Source organism: Atractosteus spatula, chromosome 6 (assembly GCF_055471065.1).
Source record: "Atractosteus spatula isolate fAtrSpa1 chromosome 6, fAtrSpa1.hap1, whole genome shotgun sequence".
Taxonomy (NCBI): domain Eukaryota; kingdom Metazoa; phylum Chordata; class Actinopteri; order Semionotiformes; family Lepisosteidae; genus Atractosteus; species Atractosteus spatula.
Window position 1 is genome coordinate 64,004,139 of NC_142711.1, and position 16,795 is coordinate 64,020,933.

The 16,795-nt window shown below is 40.7% G+C and overlaps 1 protein-coding gene across 1 annotated transcript in view; it reads left to right on the top strand.

Moving 5' to 3' along the window:
* LOC148833185 (uncharacterized) overlaps positions 1-16,795 on the top strand; it is a 151,477-nt gene that overhangs the window by 51,909 nt on the left and 82,773 nt on the right. Inside the window, exons 11-16 of the mRNA XM_088918174.1 lie at positions 2,455-2,595; positions 8,546-8,704; positions 8,800-8,883; positions 9,634-9,780; positions 13,455-13,622; positions 14,039-14,218. Coding sequence (XP_088774300.1) covers positions 2,455-2,595; positions 8,546-8,704; positions 8,800-8,883; positions 9,634-9,780; positions 13,455-13,622; positions 14,039-14,218 — 879 coding nt within the window. The remainder of the gene's footprint in view (positions 1-2,454; positions 2,596-8,545; positions 8,705-8,799; positions 8,884-9,633; positions 9,781-13,454; positions 13,623-14,038; positions 14,219-16,795) is intronic.

A 16,795-nucleotide genomic window follows, 5' to 3' on the forward strand; every position in this document is an offset into this window, starting at 1 on the left:
CTTGATTAAATTTTTACCCTCAGCAAGAAAGAAAGGAGAAAGGAGAAGAGGGACCTTGACTTTGGCTGGAGAGGGTAAAATTAATCAGCGTGCCATCTCCTGCAAAGCCTCAGTTAATCATTAGCGAGGGTTCTTTTATTTACGAAATGATATGTCTGCGCTGAATTACCATATCACATGGGTGGCACGCTGGAGCCCACGCGTGTTGGAGCGGGAGAGCGCGGTGGACCACTGCTTGAGTAAATGACATACTGTAGGGCACGGGTTTCTCTGCGGCCCGTTCTAGTGACGCGGCGGTGCAGCATCGTCTGAGGTGCTGAAACTGTACCCGTGCGCCTGCTGAAATGTGTTGGCAGCTACATATTTCAACAAACCGGTTCTTATCCTCTGTATGACTTCGCTTCGACACAAGATGTCTGTGTCCAGACCCAGCAGCTAAGTAGATTCCAACTCCTTCCAGGACAGAGTCTCAGTACCTCATACGGACGAATAAAGCTGTAAAGTTCAGCTCGTGCAGCTCGTGCAGCTCGCTCAAGGTCAGTCCTGCGGGGCAGGACACAGGTTTTAGTGCCTACAGAAGTCACAAGGATAAATCATTTCTTAATTCTTCCTTGGGTCTTGAACAGCAGTGGTGTGGTCCCTCTGTCGCTAGCTGGTGTCGTGCCGTCTGTCATTGTTCCCTGCATGTATGGTCTGCAGTGCAGATGTGTTGTCTGTGCTGTTACTTTTCGGAGCTCTGACAGATCCACGGGAGATGCTTACCCTGCTAATATCTGCAGTCTTAACGAATCTACTGTGGGGGGGGGGTGATGTATTGGAAAAGGAGAACAGTCTGGTAGGGAGATGTTTGCGTCCCTGAGAGTAATTTCTTGTCAAGGGATTAAGCCTGATGCTGTTGTTTTTCATTGGATGTGGTGACTTTCACTGTAGTATTTCTCACTGTCCCACAATTCCGTGTGTCAAGGATGGCCATAATTTCCAACAGGTCTAATTTAAATAAAAAAAGAAAGATGAATGTGTCTATTATGACACTACTGGCTATTTTTACTGGCCATTTAATGATTAAAGGTTTTAAAATATGATTCACTGTAACAATTTGCGATTGGGATTTTTGTGTTGAATATTTAGCAGCGTTCAAATTTGTGTTTTTTGAAGACACTGGCAGAGCACATGTTCCACTGGGACTTTCATCGGGATTAATGTTGTGGGTTCATTTGTGTAGAACTGCAGGTGAAAGGTTTGTATTAAGCTTGTACTGTAAAACATATGTTTGGATTTTTAGATTAATCCGCAAATAGCCATGAAGCACATGGGCAACATTAATTTGGGATATAAAAATGTATAGTCTGCAAAACCGCAGCAAAAGTAAATGTCTTGTAACATGAGTAAATTCAGTCATTAGAAATAATTATAAATAAGTGGAAGTAGGGCCATCAGAATCCTCCATAATAGGCATTTGATTTACTGGGTCATTTCTTACTATGGGATTCAAAAGAATAAAGTCACGCCAGCCACCCAGATGCTTATTACACTGATTCCTCCTCGGTGCTGGTAATGTTTCAGTCATCTGCAGTTGTTCTGCTTGGGTGTCCAATGTGCATATATGTTACTGTCTAATTTTGTGCTCTGTGCTTTTCATGGAGGAATGGAAAAGCAGCGCTACAGAACATGCTATGGGACTGTCCAGGTGTGTGAGCGCTGCAGGAGTAATGGAGCCGCTGTCTGTCTCGGTGTGAGACGTGCGCAGGATTAGCTCTGCATTCTTCTGCCCGTGTGGGAAAGGGGCAGGTAAAGGCTTTCATCTGGGTGCAGTAACAACAGTAATCATGCCCTCGTCTGTGTCGTATATGACAGCATGTTTATTTTGCTGGAGCGTTGGTGAATTTTCATAAAGAAACGATATGGTTTCCGATTAATAACAGGAATTATATAATTACAGCCGCAGTTCAGGTCTGCTAGTTTTAGTTACTTTTCCAAGATCCCTCTCCAGCTGGTAAACAAGTGAGGCGAAACCAACTATGTTTCATTGCATACTGTAAACTGCTTTAAATAAAGGTGCTTGAACACATTAATTGCATTATGAAATTCCACTATGAAAATGACTTCTTTTGTCTGAGATGTGTGCGGGACGCGAGAGTGGAGATGGAGAAGGTCACCACACGCCTCTATGAATTAGAGACGGTGAGTGAAGATGAGAAGAGGTCTTCTCTTGACTGGTGTTCTATTCTGGGCCTAGATAAGTGTTTTGTGGCCTCGGGAGTCCCTGTAAACTGTGGTCACCTGGAACCTTACCACTGAGGCTGTAAGAGTTCTAGATACCCCGCAGTGCAAAGACCGAACTGTTCAGAATGGTTTCTCTGGAGTGTGCCCGAGTCGCTTGCTTTTACCTTTAGCCCCGGCGTTCGAAACGGGCGAGTTTCCGGGGCCGGGAGCTGAAGCCCTGCTGTCTTCCAGAGCGAGGCCCGGCGGAGGGCGGCGCAGGGCGGCCCCGGGGAGGGTTCCGGACAGCGGCCCCCGGAGCGGGAGCTGGGCGCGAGGCGGATCGGCGAGGACCTGGCCGGCTGGAAGGACAAGTGCACGTCTGCGAAGGAGAAGGTGCGGCACGCTACGCCTCGCCCGTACACAAATCGCACGCTGTCTAGGACCCCAGAGTGGTTCTAACATTTCCAGCTCAAATGCAGAACGGTGAGCTAGCGGGGTTCGGGGGTCCCTGTCCGACTCCCGGGCGAAGCGTCTGTGTGGGCTCTCGATACTGTGGTTGAGTCCACAGGCGCTTCCCTCGCCAGCCAAAACCAATTGTGATTTTAATTCCCTGGGTTTCCTGTTGTGGCTAAATCTGCCGTGTCACCGTGTTTGTGTTCGCCGTCTGATCGTGTCTGTTCCCATTTATCCGCGCGTGCATTTCGCCCCGGACGTTCAAGCGCAAAACTGCAGGGCTGTATGAAGAAGACATCATGACGGATGACAGGACAGATTAGCCTACCTCTGGTACAGAGGGTGTGCCAGGAGTGCAGCTGTGAAATTAAAACCGGGTTAATTTAATTACACAGTGTAATTAATTCATATCTTGAGCCAAAAAAAAAGCTTGAGCATAGAATTCATTAGGCTAATTGCTTAATTAATTGTCTGTTGCATCATCCCATTTCAGCTGTGTCTTCATTATCGCATGTCTTAGTTTGGCAACAGTTTAGCATGTGTGATAAAATCTCTAAGGCAGCTGATAATTGTTAGTTGTCACACTAGGTAATGAGAGTCATTAAGGGCTCCATATGTTAATGTTTGCATAAACGAGTCTGAAGAACCCATCACCTTCTTTTGTCCAGATAAGCCCTAGGCTTGGTGTGTGTGTGTGAGAGAGAGAGCCTTGTTTTTTAAAAGGATTTATTTTTGATTGGTATTATTCTGCGGTTTTTAATTTGAGCAAATCTTTTGCAAGTATTTTAGACTATTTTCTTTTCAACATATCTATACATACACATGCACGCTTGTCTGTAATCAAATGTGTGATCTCTGCCGTTGGCTGCAATTCTGGTTTTGAATCAAATAAAAAAATGACCAAAAAATGTGCTACTTGCAGTTCTTTAGAATGAGGAGGAATATGCAATATTGTGTCTGGACCATCACGTTTGTCATTTTTCAGACCATGGTATCCTCATTTCTATTTCATGTGTTGGGGAAAAACAATTCTGCATTCACACTGATTGAATCACAGCTGCCTTTGCTTTTCGTTTTACACTACGTCACAGGTGAAGACAGTCCCACTGCTGTTTTTTTGTGAATTCGCATTGTTCAAATGCTGTAGTCTTATGCACTTCATTGCGTGAATTTCTCCTCTCTTTCCGATCCGAGCACCGATTTGACCTGTGATTTGCATTCAGTTTCATTATCAATAGCTTGTGCTCTGCAAATCTTCCATGAAATCCTTCACAGGCAGATTCCAAGTCCGAATACGATGATTTAGCGCTTGCTTTTATAAGACGAGCTTGAGTTGTGCTCAGAGTCTTAAGGGTTTCCACACTGTGGTGATCATAGCAGTTGGCACTGTGTGTCAGAGATACAGGGGGACCCCACTTTATGCCCCCCTGAGTTTTCACCCCCTGGACTGTAGATGTGAAAGTTCCCCGACATAACGTCTAATGTATGTCCAAAAACCAGAGTTCATGGGGTGCAAAAATAGCTCATTTCTAGTAAAATTATTGCAAAATTACTTTGTATTATGCCAACATAATTAAAGATATGCATCATTTTATAACTACCTGTTTGAGATGTTTATTTGATTTTTGGTGTTCTTTCTACACCACAACTTTATCCTTTGAGCACAGAGCACTCTAACAAGGAAGTTCAGAGAAATGGCAAGAAGTGGAAGCTGGTTATGTTGCTAGATAAATTAAAATAAGCTGTTTTACTCTATACGGTACTAGGTGTCCTTATTTATCATATTACAATATTTAATGTAATTTTTTGTGGTATTATACTGTACATAAAAGTTTAATTTAACAGTATGTCGCTGTGTGTTGCTTTTATCTTTGTGTGTGCTGTACGTGCACGATACTCTTTGCCATCTTGTGTGTCCTCTATCCCGCATGTCCTACTGAGAGTTATTTTTTTCGTTCGGCTTTTTTAAAAATGATTTCTTACCGACCTCTGACTGACTTCATTTACCAACTCCAAATCTTCACTCTGCCCCTGCGAGTTGTTAAAAATCAATCTTAAATGCTGAACTGTATGTGTGCAGGATCGCAAGACATAGGCCTTGGACCTGCGTGTTAGTCAGGTTTGTCATTACTTGGTACGCTCTCTGTACACAACTGCGACTCAGCCAGCAGGTGGAATTGTTCAAAGGCAATGTTTGCCAGCCCACCAGATTGAATAGGTCCCCCTGAAATCCCCAATTTATCAGGTGATAAATACCGTTGCTATCAACCAAAACAGGACAGATGGACCCAATAGCCTGCCCTTGTTTGAAGCTGTGCTTAAGTTCTTGTATAAAAAGGTTTTTTTTTGTTTCTTGTGGTGATTTCTGCAGTTAAGTAGTTTAGAGATCTTCTGAAATGACGGTGGCATCAGACCCCGTATCTTTCACGGATTGCGGGTGGCCATTCCTGTCAGAGCTGGCTCGGTTAACTTACTTGGTCGATCAGAACCTGCATGTTTTCCGACCTCAAGAGTGACCTGAAGGACCTGCTGGGCCAGGGTTGGCCACCCTTGTGCCACTGCATCAGTATACAAGAGGGAATTATAGTGACCTCACAGTGGAGCCACAGACAGATGGCACTGAGTGTTTTAATCTCTCCACTGCTTGTTTTACTACAAGCCTTTTTTTTTTACCAGACAGTGTATTAGAGCCGCTGTGTTGTTCTTTCAGCATCAGCTGGACATGTTTTATTTTTTTGTAATTTTATGGTACAGTAGTAGTTAAAACACAACAAACCATGTTCAGAGTTAGAGATTATTCTGAGTGCTCATATACATCTCACAACACATTGACTTTAGTAGAGTGTCTGTCCTGCTAACATGTGGCACTTTGGGACTATTGGCGGGGTTCATGTGGCAGATCTTCTGTTGCCTGTCTTTGGTTTCTTTGTAAAAGAAAGCTATACTTCTTCTTGTAGTTGTGTGGCTTTTGGGTTTGTAAAATTATTTGTATGTATTTTGAAGCTGGTAGAAGTGTTTATAATAAGATTTATTATGACCTGTGGTGTTTTAATGAAGTGCTGTTTTAATGTTATATTCTCATGATTTAAACAGTGATGTGATGGTATTGAAAATTACCGCTGCACTTATAACAACTTCTTGAGCGGAAACATTCTAACTTTCTACATTTATAGGAGGTTTTGATGATGTCACTGTCTGTTAACTCACCTTCACTATCTTGGGTATAGTCCTTTCCTGTGAGTAGAGGAATGCGCAACAGTAACTATCACAAAGGGCACAGAGTATTCTGACAGCTATTGTTAGCAGTAAGTTACGCACAATCTTGATATTGTGGAGGAAACTTCTGAATGATAGTTTTTGTCTCAGAAAGTTAAAACTGCATGTTTTTGATGCTGCAGTCAAAATTGCACAAAACTACACAAAGTCACTCGGAGTTTCAGTTAGAGTATCTGTGACATTACATCTCCACCTAACAGATGATCCTATTGGGGTTATTTATGTCATGCATCACATCGTTTGAGCATCTCTGGCTTCAACTTGTATTATATTTAATTTTGGGTACTAAAGACTGTTTTCTATTTGCAGGAAATAAAAACAAACTTCTTAGACCGAAATTGCAAAGGTTTTTTTCCTTCGCATTATTGGCTTTGGTTTCAGAAAAGCATTAACTTTGTCATTTATAGACTTCATGCATGGCTTAAATAATCCTCCCTTTATCCCTATACACATGGGAAGCTAATGGATCATTAATTTAGGAGTGATCGGTACTAAGGCGCTGAATTGAAGGGTATAGATTACCATTGTACAGGAAATGTGGAATTGGATTTTGTTTCTCAAAAGTGACATGTTTTCATTGTAAATATATTGCAGCACATATATAATTTTTATAATGAACTTAAGAGACATCTTTACAAAATTAGTAGCGTTCATTTAATTATTCACAATTAACTCCTTTTGTTTTACTTTTATTTACTGTTAGAGCTCAACTTTGGGTTGAACAAAAGTGACCGCATGCGTAATGTAGTAGAAATAAGGGGATCATCCCATGCCGGGATCGGGGGTCCCCAGCAGCAATGTGCATCCAAGGGTGCTGTTGGGTTATTTGACTAGGATTCTCTTGGCTCTCAGCAACACAGCGTCTCCTGTGGCCTCCAGGGGGATTGCAGGCTTGTGCTGTTGTCAGTGAGAGGTGCCGCCTCCACCAGTCAGTTTATAACCTGAGACAAGGGGTTCAGAGGAGCCTGCCTCCATGTCGCCTTACTCTTCGTGTCATGCAAACCCGCACAATCCGGTGGTATAACGAAGAAAAAGCAATTCTGTTTTTTATAAATCAATAAATTTTGATCCTTCAAACCTCAAACTGTAACTTGTGCTTTATGAATTACACACACCTCTACTTTCCTCAGCCGTCCTTGGTAGATGCAGATGTTTGTCTGCGCAGCTGTCCCTTTTCCATATTTCGCCCATATGTACACGTCTGCCACTTGGCAACACCGGAAGAGTAGAGAATCCCATCTGGATTCAGAGCACCCCCACCCTTCTTGCCTCTTTCCACTTGACGTTCGGCCTTCACTTTCACACAGACAGACTGCAGGATTGTGAGGTGGCTGCTCTGAAGAAGTTGGAGTGTTTCATTTCTTTTATTCACTGAAGGAACGAGAAGAATTTAAACCGTTTCGTGAACAGTGAGCTGGACCCCCTTTAGCAGCCTTTCAGTGAGCAAAATTAATGTCTGGCCTTGCAAACCACCTCCAGTTTTACGGTATTGTTTTTTTTTCAGATGCAACAAGAAAAATCAGAAAAAAAACAGCAAAGACATTGCTTGTAGATTTTTGTGTTAGTATTTAATTGGGTTTAAGAATCAGATGATCTGAAGAGCATACTCTCATTCCTAATCCTTCTTATGGTTTTATGTTCTTAAGATCTTGATCTTGGGTTTCATGCAGTTCTTAGCCAAATCCCTGCAGATACTGTAGTTTGGAAGAGTCCCAAACTATATACAGTATATAGTGGTTCAGGTGGGTGGCTGCGTCAGCATGCATAGTCTGCAAAGGAACAAGTAATAGTTTTCACCTGAAGAAGGTTCCACAGATGAAACGTTGTGTTTTCTCTCTTCTCTTTTCACTATGGAATAAACCTATTACTTGTTCCTATATACAGTATATATATGTGTGATTTTGATCTTACTTTCCAGATTAAACTAGTGTTTGTTTAGTAAAAAAAAGTATAAAAATCTCTAGGTATATGATTTACCTATTATGTTTTTAAGGTATGATATGCTTTTAGGAAAGCTTTTGATGTGTAGCTAGCACTCCAGTTAGTGGTCTTACTTGTCTTCTTCAACATTATTCAATGTCCTTAAAGCCCAGTCTAAAGCAGGGCATTCTTCAGCCATGGATTTGTATGAGCTGTCTATTGTAAAAAAAGGGGGAAAAAAGCTTTCAGTTAATGAACACCGGACACTTAAACCATAAGGGTTAATATGAATAAGAAATTCCTATAAAGTTTCTGTCGATCTGGTGTCTTAACAGATGTACTATGTAGTCTATCGTTTCTGAGTGCTACAAATACAAGCTAAATCTTCACTCTAGGTCTGTATTTTCTTGTGCTGCAATGGGCTTTAAGTGTCTTTTTATCTTGTGCATTGGTACTTTTTACAGAAGTAAATAAAAGCTGTTTATAGGCTAATTATGCTTGAAATTTGTAGCTAAAGTAGTAATTCATCTGACAAAGACCTACTAATATCTCTAATAAGCTATTTAGCTAATAGTTAAAACCAAGTATTTTGCTACGAAAGTTGTTTTGGACAATCTGTTATCTAATTCAGAATGCGTTAGTGCCATTAAGAAGGCTTTTGTATGTGACTTTGTAATTTCGTATTCATTTAAAGATTTCAAAGCTGGAAAGAGTTCTCAGCGATCACAAGAATGACCTGCAAGATCTTCAGCTTAAATATCGAAGTGCTGTAGAAGACAATGGCCGGCTGCACGCCAGACTGGAGGCCCAGGCTGTGGCAGCTCAGAGAGAGCAGGACGTTCTCAGCAGCGAGGTCAGTTTGTCTTTCCCCACTCATCTGGTGTGCAAGTGCTGTGTGTGTCACTCGTGTTGTACCAGTGAGACCAGCAGCTTTCTGCATCCCTACAGATAAGCTGTACAGAGGGTGTGATCCATCAGCTGAAACTGCAGCAGTTCGAGTCTGATGAGAGACAGGCACTGGCAGAGGAGAAGGCAAGTTTGTTCCCCTTCACATGTGCAGAGTCCTTACCAGCAGCTCTGTGCTAAATACAACCCATTCCAAAAATCGTACTGGGCACTGTGCGGTGGGGCCACGTTTCAAAGGTACCTTGTCAGTGCACTTTTTGCAATTGTCTGTTGTAATCTGATGAGTGGATTAATGCCAGTGTTATAACTCTAGCTGATTTCATATCATACCAGGAGAAAGGCCTTGCTGAAATCTTGGTGGAAGCTGGTTTTACCTCCACTGGCACTGATTGTACATCCAGGGTAGATGTTCTGTACAGTGCTGTGACACAGAAAGCCACAGGCAGCACGTGGTAGTATGAGTGGCTGATTACTCTGCGCTCAAATATTGTCATACATTATCAGAAGCCAGCTGTATCTTTTGTTTCCACTTTCAGTGAATATTTTTGAAAATATTTTTATTTTTCTAAATAACCAAAATTTAGAAAACCACAAAACATCCCACCCCCGCCCAGCAATGGCAACTCACTCCCAAAATGGAGAAAAAAGACAGCTACAATAATAATGAATATTATTATTAATAATAATGAATATTATTATTATATACTTTATTATTTACATAATTATTTTTCATTCTTGTTGCTGTGGTTAGTCTTTAATAACTTTCCACCATCCCTTCATAATTGCACATGCTTGGAAACAAAACCAGTGCACGTTTTTGGTGTACTTCATTCTAAATGTATCTTTTGTTATTTGCTTTGTGCTCCTATATTGCAGATCTGTGCCCTTGAAAAATTGCTCGAACAGATGCAGGATAAATATCAGGCTGCGTTAAGTGACGTTCAAAGACAAGACCAGTTAATACTTTCCTTGGAGAAAGAGCTTGAGCGTGTGGGGCTCTCGGAAAAGGAAGCTGTGCTGCAGGTATGTGAGTTTACGTCTCATTATGCTGTGTGCATACTGTATGTGCATTCTGGGAGTTAAGAGTTGAATGAGTCTAACAAGCTTTATTCTAGAAACAGTGTTACAGAAGTAGTTGCATCCACCTGGCGTTTCAGTTTTGCAAATTTTAACACTGCCGTTTACAGGAATAAATCAAAGCTGCTGTGAATAATGACGCATGATGAAAAAGACATCTTTAACAATTTGTCAAAATGACACTATATCCGAGATAATAGTAATAGGGATGTAGTACCCGTTAAGTAATCACCTTACCCGCTGCTGTAAATGAAACAAATCGAAATGAAAGTTTCCCACTAGAAAGCATTACGCTAAGATAAAGCAGCCAGCCCCAGTCGGGGATCAGTGCAGTTCAGGTAAGAGGCTGTGTCTGCTGGATCATTAAGTGGAGGCCCCATTTCATGACCACGCAAACCAAGCAGCACTGCAAGTAGCACTTTAGGAGAAAAACAGCATCTTCTGAACAAAACGATTTCGACCTCCATCAACTTGGGCATTACTTCTTCATAACAACATCATGGGGGTTTTTCTAACAAAAGATAATGAAAATAAAATGGTTTCACTCACTTGCAAAATCAGAGACTTCAAGGTTACTGTTAAAGGCTTTCTAGCTTGTTTTCTATCTGAACCAGAAACAGTGGGTAGAGACCAGGAATATCCAAATGATACTTCCCGACACCTTTACTTAAAAAGACAAATTAATTTCTCAAGAGTAGGAGCTGCTATAGTGGGATAAGTGTTTTCATTCAAAGGTGAGGGGAAGCTTTTGCATGGAGTGTTTGCCTTGTGGTTATACATACTAACAATAAAGCTCTCCATTTTGCCCATTTAATGAGTTGTGTCGTAATGCTTTTGCAAATACTCATTTTAAACAGGCCCGAGGCTAGTGGCATAAATAGAATTGGTATACACAAAGTAAATGTACACACATATTAAACAGAGCATGGAAGACCACACACAACCACACAGGCTTGATCCACATGGGATACCAACCCACTGGCACTTCAAGGAAACCCTCTTGGTCTCTGTGCAATGCGTGAATGCAGTTCTGGAATGGCAGGAAGGGCTCAGATCCTCTTATTTAGACATTTTCCAGCAGCAGATCTTAGGTTTGAATAGGAATGTGAAGTACACGTACTATGCATGAGCTGGGAGGTTTGTTTTGGAAGTGGAGGTTAACTATGTAACTATATTAATAAATAACTACATATATAAAAGGCCCTTAAGCTAAAAGTCTGTGCTGTTTATTCTGTTTATTTTAAGCACAGAATTAACCTCTACTAGTTTCTTTGTAACTCGTACACTGTCACAACCGCACCTTGTAAACCTATTTAATGTATAATACAGGTTTTGAACATTTTCAGGGAATTTAAACATCAAGATGTTCTTCTGTCCTGTTGATATTTAACAGGTGTGAAGTCTGACCTAGATAGCAGCTGCATCTCCAGACAGGTTTTTTGTGTCTGCTGGAGCCTGTTAATATTGAATTTCTTGCCAATGTGTTTTGGCCATTTTCATAGATCTTTTCTTATTTACACTGACGTTATTGTGTCATTATTTTTAGTGCTTCACAAAAACTGTCCTGCTTGATATTTTATCCATATCATTATTTTGCCACTGGTCATTTTTCTTTGTGCGGTCTAGTTCTCGGATAATTCTTGCGAGTCTTGTAGTTTAATGAGTAATACCTTCAGAAGTTGTCAAGAGAGGTCTCTGATTTTACAGTCACAATTTCATATTCTTTGATTTTTGAATGTGCTGTTGTTGTGACATTCCAATTACAGGATGTTACCTTTTAATTCAGCCTGAAAAGAAGACCTACTGACATTTTTGTTTTGACCCTGAGAAATTATAACTAGATATTCTCTTGTCATAATGTTTGCAGACACATTTTCAGTTTTTTATGCAGTTGTAATTAATATACTGAATGGATTTGTGAATCCATGCTTTTTTTTTAAAGATGTCACGTCCTGGCCTTTCTGTTCCTTGTCATTGAGATCTAATGGCCCATCTTTGATAAAATGTGAAAAATAAAACCATTTGCCACCTTTGCTTGATCATTGCTGAGCGATGACATTGTTTCTAATGACAACATGCAGAATAAAATGGTATAAAGAATTTTGTTTCAAAGAGACGTCAGTGGTAGCACATTATGATTTAGTGACACACTGAGTCACATTAATCCATAGCGAACGTCATTCTAAAAAGATATTTTAGTTCAGTTTTGAAATGTATTATACTCCAATAACATGGAGCATTTACGTTGTTCAGGCACCTGCTTTTACTTAGAAAAAAAAACAGTGGTGCCAACAGATCAGATTGGATAGAGCTACAGACTATGAGAAATAACTTTTTTTTTTGTGTAAACCCTCTGTGTAAACCCTGTGATGTGCCGTTCCTCATTGTGGAAGTACTGCGATACCCCTGCTTTTGAGGGCACTGAGCTCCCAAGATGCCGCACGCGCAACTCGCCCACAGCCTACACACTGTGGCAGCTCGTGGGCATCATGGGAGACCCCTACCTTCGCTTGGTGTGAGGGCAGGTTTTGTTGAGTCAGATCTCACAAAGGCTTCAGGCGATTGTTGGAATACCCTTTCCACGCCTCTCCTGACAGCACAGGGACTTGCATGTAATGTGTGGTGCTTGTTCAGCGCTCTCGAGCTGCAGGATCACCCTGCCCACAGGAGAGAGCGCAGGGCCTCGTGTGCTGCCGGTCTCCTGCTGTCCTCGGGCACACGTTCCGCTGCACATGTCCAGCAAAACATTTCTTTTCACACGGCATCGGTAAATCGGGAGATTGGGTTTTCAGGAACACTTTGGTCTGGGGGCAGCAGATGCCACTTCGTGAATTCCGAACAAGCTGTCAAATATCAAATATGCATCAGTAAAACACTTGTATGTGCGAGTATTCTGACTATTCATTATAAATGTGTAATTATACATTATTACAGTATTTCTTAGCAGAACAAACATCATCTGAAGTTGATTGGCACAAGATTATCTTTTTATAGGTTACGTGTCATAAATAATTTAGAAATTAAATTTAACTTGCGAAGGCTAATAAAAAGTGTCTCTGGTTGTGTAACATTTGGATTTTGAGCTTAACCTTATTTGCTGCATTCTGTTATGCTGTTTTTTTTCATCTGCTTGATACTAATGCACTTCTAATTCTTATGTGCTAAGCATCATTTTTAAAAAATAAAAGGATAAAAATAGTCGCAAAGCACTGCCAAGTGGTGACAGTGTTGTCAAGCATCTGCGGTAGAAGTCTAGCAAAACTTGTCTCTGTTGAATATCATCTTGATAAGGTTAATATGTTGTCATATAAACCAATAGCTCATCCTGATTCTTTCTTTAGTTTTATATCGGTAAGCCCGCTGAGATGTTCCAATCATTTAAACTGAGAATAAATATGCCATTTGTTGAAACAAAATAAATACAGTGGGGTGTAAACATTTCAGCTCGCCTTTTCTGATGTTGTGCTGGCTTTGCCTTTTCCTGTCTCTTCCAGCTTGTAACTCTGTACGCCCGAGTCTTGCTACTCACATTATCACCCGTACCTTCCTGCCTCGCTGCGTCAGTGAGTGTTGTCTGTTCGTCTCAGTTTTTTTTTACTATTGTTTGGTTTTGCTTGGAGGTACATGAGCATGAGGAAACAATCCGACACATCCGAATAGATTTGACTTCCTTGAAGGCAACACAAGACTCTTTGAAGAGGACAGTGACAATGAAAGAGTGTCTTAACAATGAGCTCTCTCAGGAAAGCAGTCACATGAAGGAGATGCTTGAGAGTCTGCAAAACAAGGTATCTGAAATTCTGTGAAATTGTAAGTCCTAGAGATTGGAAAGCTTTAGTTTTAAAAAAGTTAAATGTTGAGTTTAACTTTGAGTTATATTAGAGTTTATTCTATAAAACGTGGTAGTGATCATCTTAAATAAACTGGAGATCATTACAGAATAGACTTCCAATGAAGAGAAGTCTTGCCGTTCTGGAAAAATCACTGGAAAAGTTAGATGATCTGTTCTGTGAGTTAATTTCAAGAATTGATTAGACGATGATCGATAGCAAAGGTTCTGCTACATTGAAAGTATGTGAGATCGTGGTCAAAGTTAATTTGGATGCTTCTGAGGTCTACTAGAAAGTATCTTATCTTACCCTCTTACTGGATAATAATTATATTTCAGAATGCACTGAAAAGGAGATCTTTATTTTCTTTTTAGTTGAGGAGCAGTGAAGAGCAAGTTAACACCTTGGTTCTAGAAGTTGGCCTGCTCAAGTCCAGATTGCAGGAAAAGACAGAAAAGTCTCAACAGCTGGAAGATCAGATCCTGAAACAGCAGGAGGCTCTAAGTAGGGCAAGTGAAACTCTAAAAGACACAAGGAAAGCAGCTGGCAATAAGGTAAGAGGGTATATAGAACTGCTTTGTATAGACAGATGTTTTTCAGAACGTCTGTGATCAGGAATTCCCAGTACATGTTTGTTGCAAGAATAGGGAGTTTATTCTCCTAACCTCTCTATGCCTTATTTACATATCAACATTCAAAAATTGCACTCATTTGTATTATTATTATCTTATACAATAAAAGAGAGCCCTGTGTATGTTTTGGGGTTTTTGGTATCACGCATTGCCAGGGAGCTTTTCTGTAAAATCTAGTGTTAAGATCTGGAGAATTAACATATTTTGAGGACAAAGGGATTTAAAAAATAAGGAAGCCTTGATCTGCACAAGACGTTGCTTTCAAAGTGCCTTAATATTTTCATTTTGTTATCACATCATAGTGTTCAGGCGGCGAGCCGTTCAGAATAAAAGCATCGGATATCTAGATTTCATGCGAGGGGTAAAACCCTTTAGGTGATTATATTTTAATATTCTCTGATTCTTTTGCCCTTTTTCCCCAAATTGTCATTATTTTGAGGATTATGTGTTATGACATAAATGTAATAAACAACAAAACAGCAAAGATGATAAAACTGTGCCTGTGGATGGTGACTCTCAATTAATCCAGCTCACTCCTATCTTCAGATTTGCAAAGCAAACAACATGGCTATTAATTTCTGCAAGGGTCCCGTGTCTTTCCAACATCTGGTTTTGGTTTACTATAAAAACTGTCTCTCTGATCTCATATGTTGAACTACTGTAACTTTGCCACTGTCTATTTCCTGTAAAAAATACATTGAACAATAATGGCTTTTGTTTCTAACTTTCCAAACATTAGTGCAGCTGAACAAATAACTTGAAAGTTTTCATTTGAAATAAGTTTTTCCATGTTTCTGAGTTTATGTTAATGCAAAGTCTTTGTGGTTATTTATTGCTTTAACATTTCAAGCCCCAATTACGAAACTTTTTTTTTCAAAAGTTATTTTTTCTTTATTCTAATAGGTTTTCTTTGCCAAAACAGCCGTGCATATAAAGCAAATCACGGAAGAGGGGGTCATTTTTGCTTAATGTTGTAAGATGGCTAATATGACAAAAAGGAAAACCATCCAGGACAAAATGTGTTTTGTGTCAGCTGTGCGCTGGTCTACGTTAAAATACAGCAGAACAAAAAAGAAGCCAATTAGTGCTTGTGAACTTTAATCCGCATGAAAGGAGAGCGACAATAGCACTGATTGCATTCAGGCACAACACCAGCAGGCTCTGTGGGAGATTCCATTCATAGCTCTGCGATCGCATCGCCCTGCCTCCTGCCTTGTGGCTCCTGAAGCTGCCAGACTGGGCCAGATCTCAGGTTCACGGTGCTGTCTGTGGCGGCCTGTGCTCCGGTCACAGAGCCCGTTCCAGCTGGGATGGAGGAAAGGTTCAAGCGAGGCCTGTGAATTACACCAGCACGACGCCCCCTCTGTGCAGGCAGTACAGCTGGATCTGAGGACCTTGTTATTGTTCTTTTAATCGGAGAAGTGCCTTCAGTGTCTTAAGATTTCTTGGGGTTTCTGAGTCTGGGTGTGGCAACATATTTTCAACCCGCTGTGTCAGATTCTGATTATAGGGATTTATGTTAGTTTTTCCATCTAGTGGTTGGATTTCAACACCGTTTAGTTTAAAGGCATACCTTTTAATATTTATATTGCCAAAGGGTTTGTTCAAGTCCCAGGTATTTTTTTTTTGTCCAGCTTAATATAACTTATATACTGTAAGTTACCCAGTTTTGACATATGTTCTCCTGCTTTGCAGTGGATAGTCTGATCAAGATTTGGAGAATGATTAAATTAAATAATTGCTAAGGATAAGATCCTATCTTATGGCGATGACCTTCTCCTGGCAATGTCAAGGCTTCTGTTATGTGTAAGTCATTGACTTCTGGCATCTTCCCTGTCTCTGGAACATAAGCACTTTTTCCAGTTTTGTTGTTCCACATTGTAATGAGAACAGAGTTACTGTAATTGGCCAGTCTGGGTCAAGGAGTGAGACCTCCAATGCTTCCCCTTGGCTTGTCAGGCTGAATGTCAATGGACTGTCCCGCGCTTGGTATTTGAAACCAATGATAAAGCTGAGAATGGTTTCATGCCTTGCTGGAAAACAAGGCGGCCTCAGTCAAAGCTGAGCTTTGAGCAAATATTGTTCGAAATTGTTAAAGATAAAGCCTCCGTTGTGTAATCAAATGTAATTAACAAAGGACCCTGCAAAAACATGCTTAAGAAGTCATAGGTCTGATTGCTGCAATATACAGCCCTCTTCTCATATGCAGTCCCACCAGGAAAGACCAGTGCACACGGAGGCGTCTATACAGTGGCGCAGATCTGGTGAAGCGAAAGCAGTTGGAGGTGTTATTCCAGTGTAGCGGAAATAAGGAAATATTACATATATACTTTACACTGTAATTTGTTTCATTACATGAAAAACTCTATTTTGTTTTAGTTTAGTGGGAAGACTAGTTGTAAGCTGACTAAGGTGATAGTAAAGGTCTTTGTATTTTTACTTCTACATTTGCACTGGAGATGCAGGACTTAGCTGTGTGAGCACACTCCAGAATCAGAA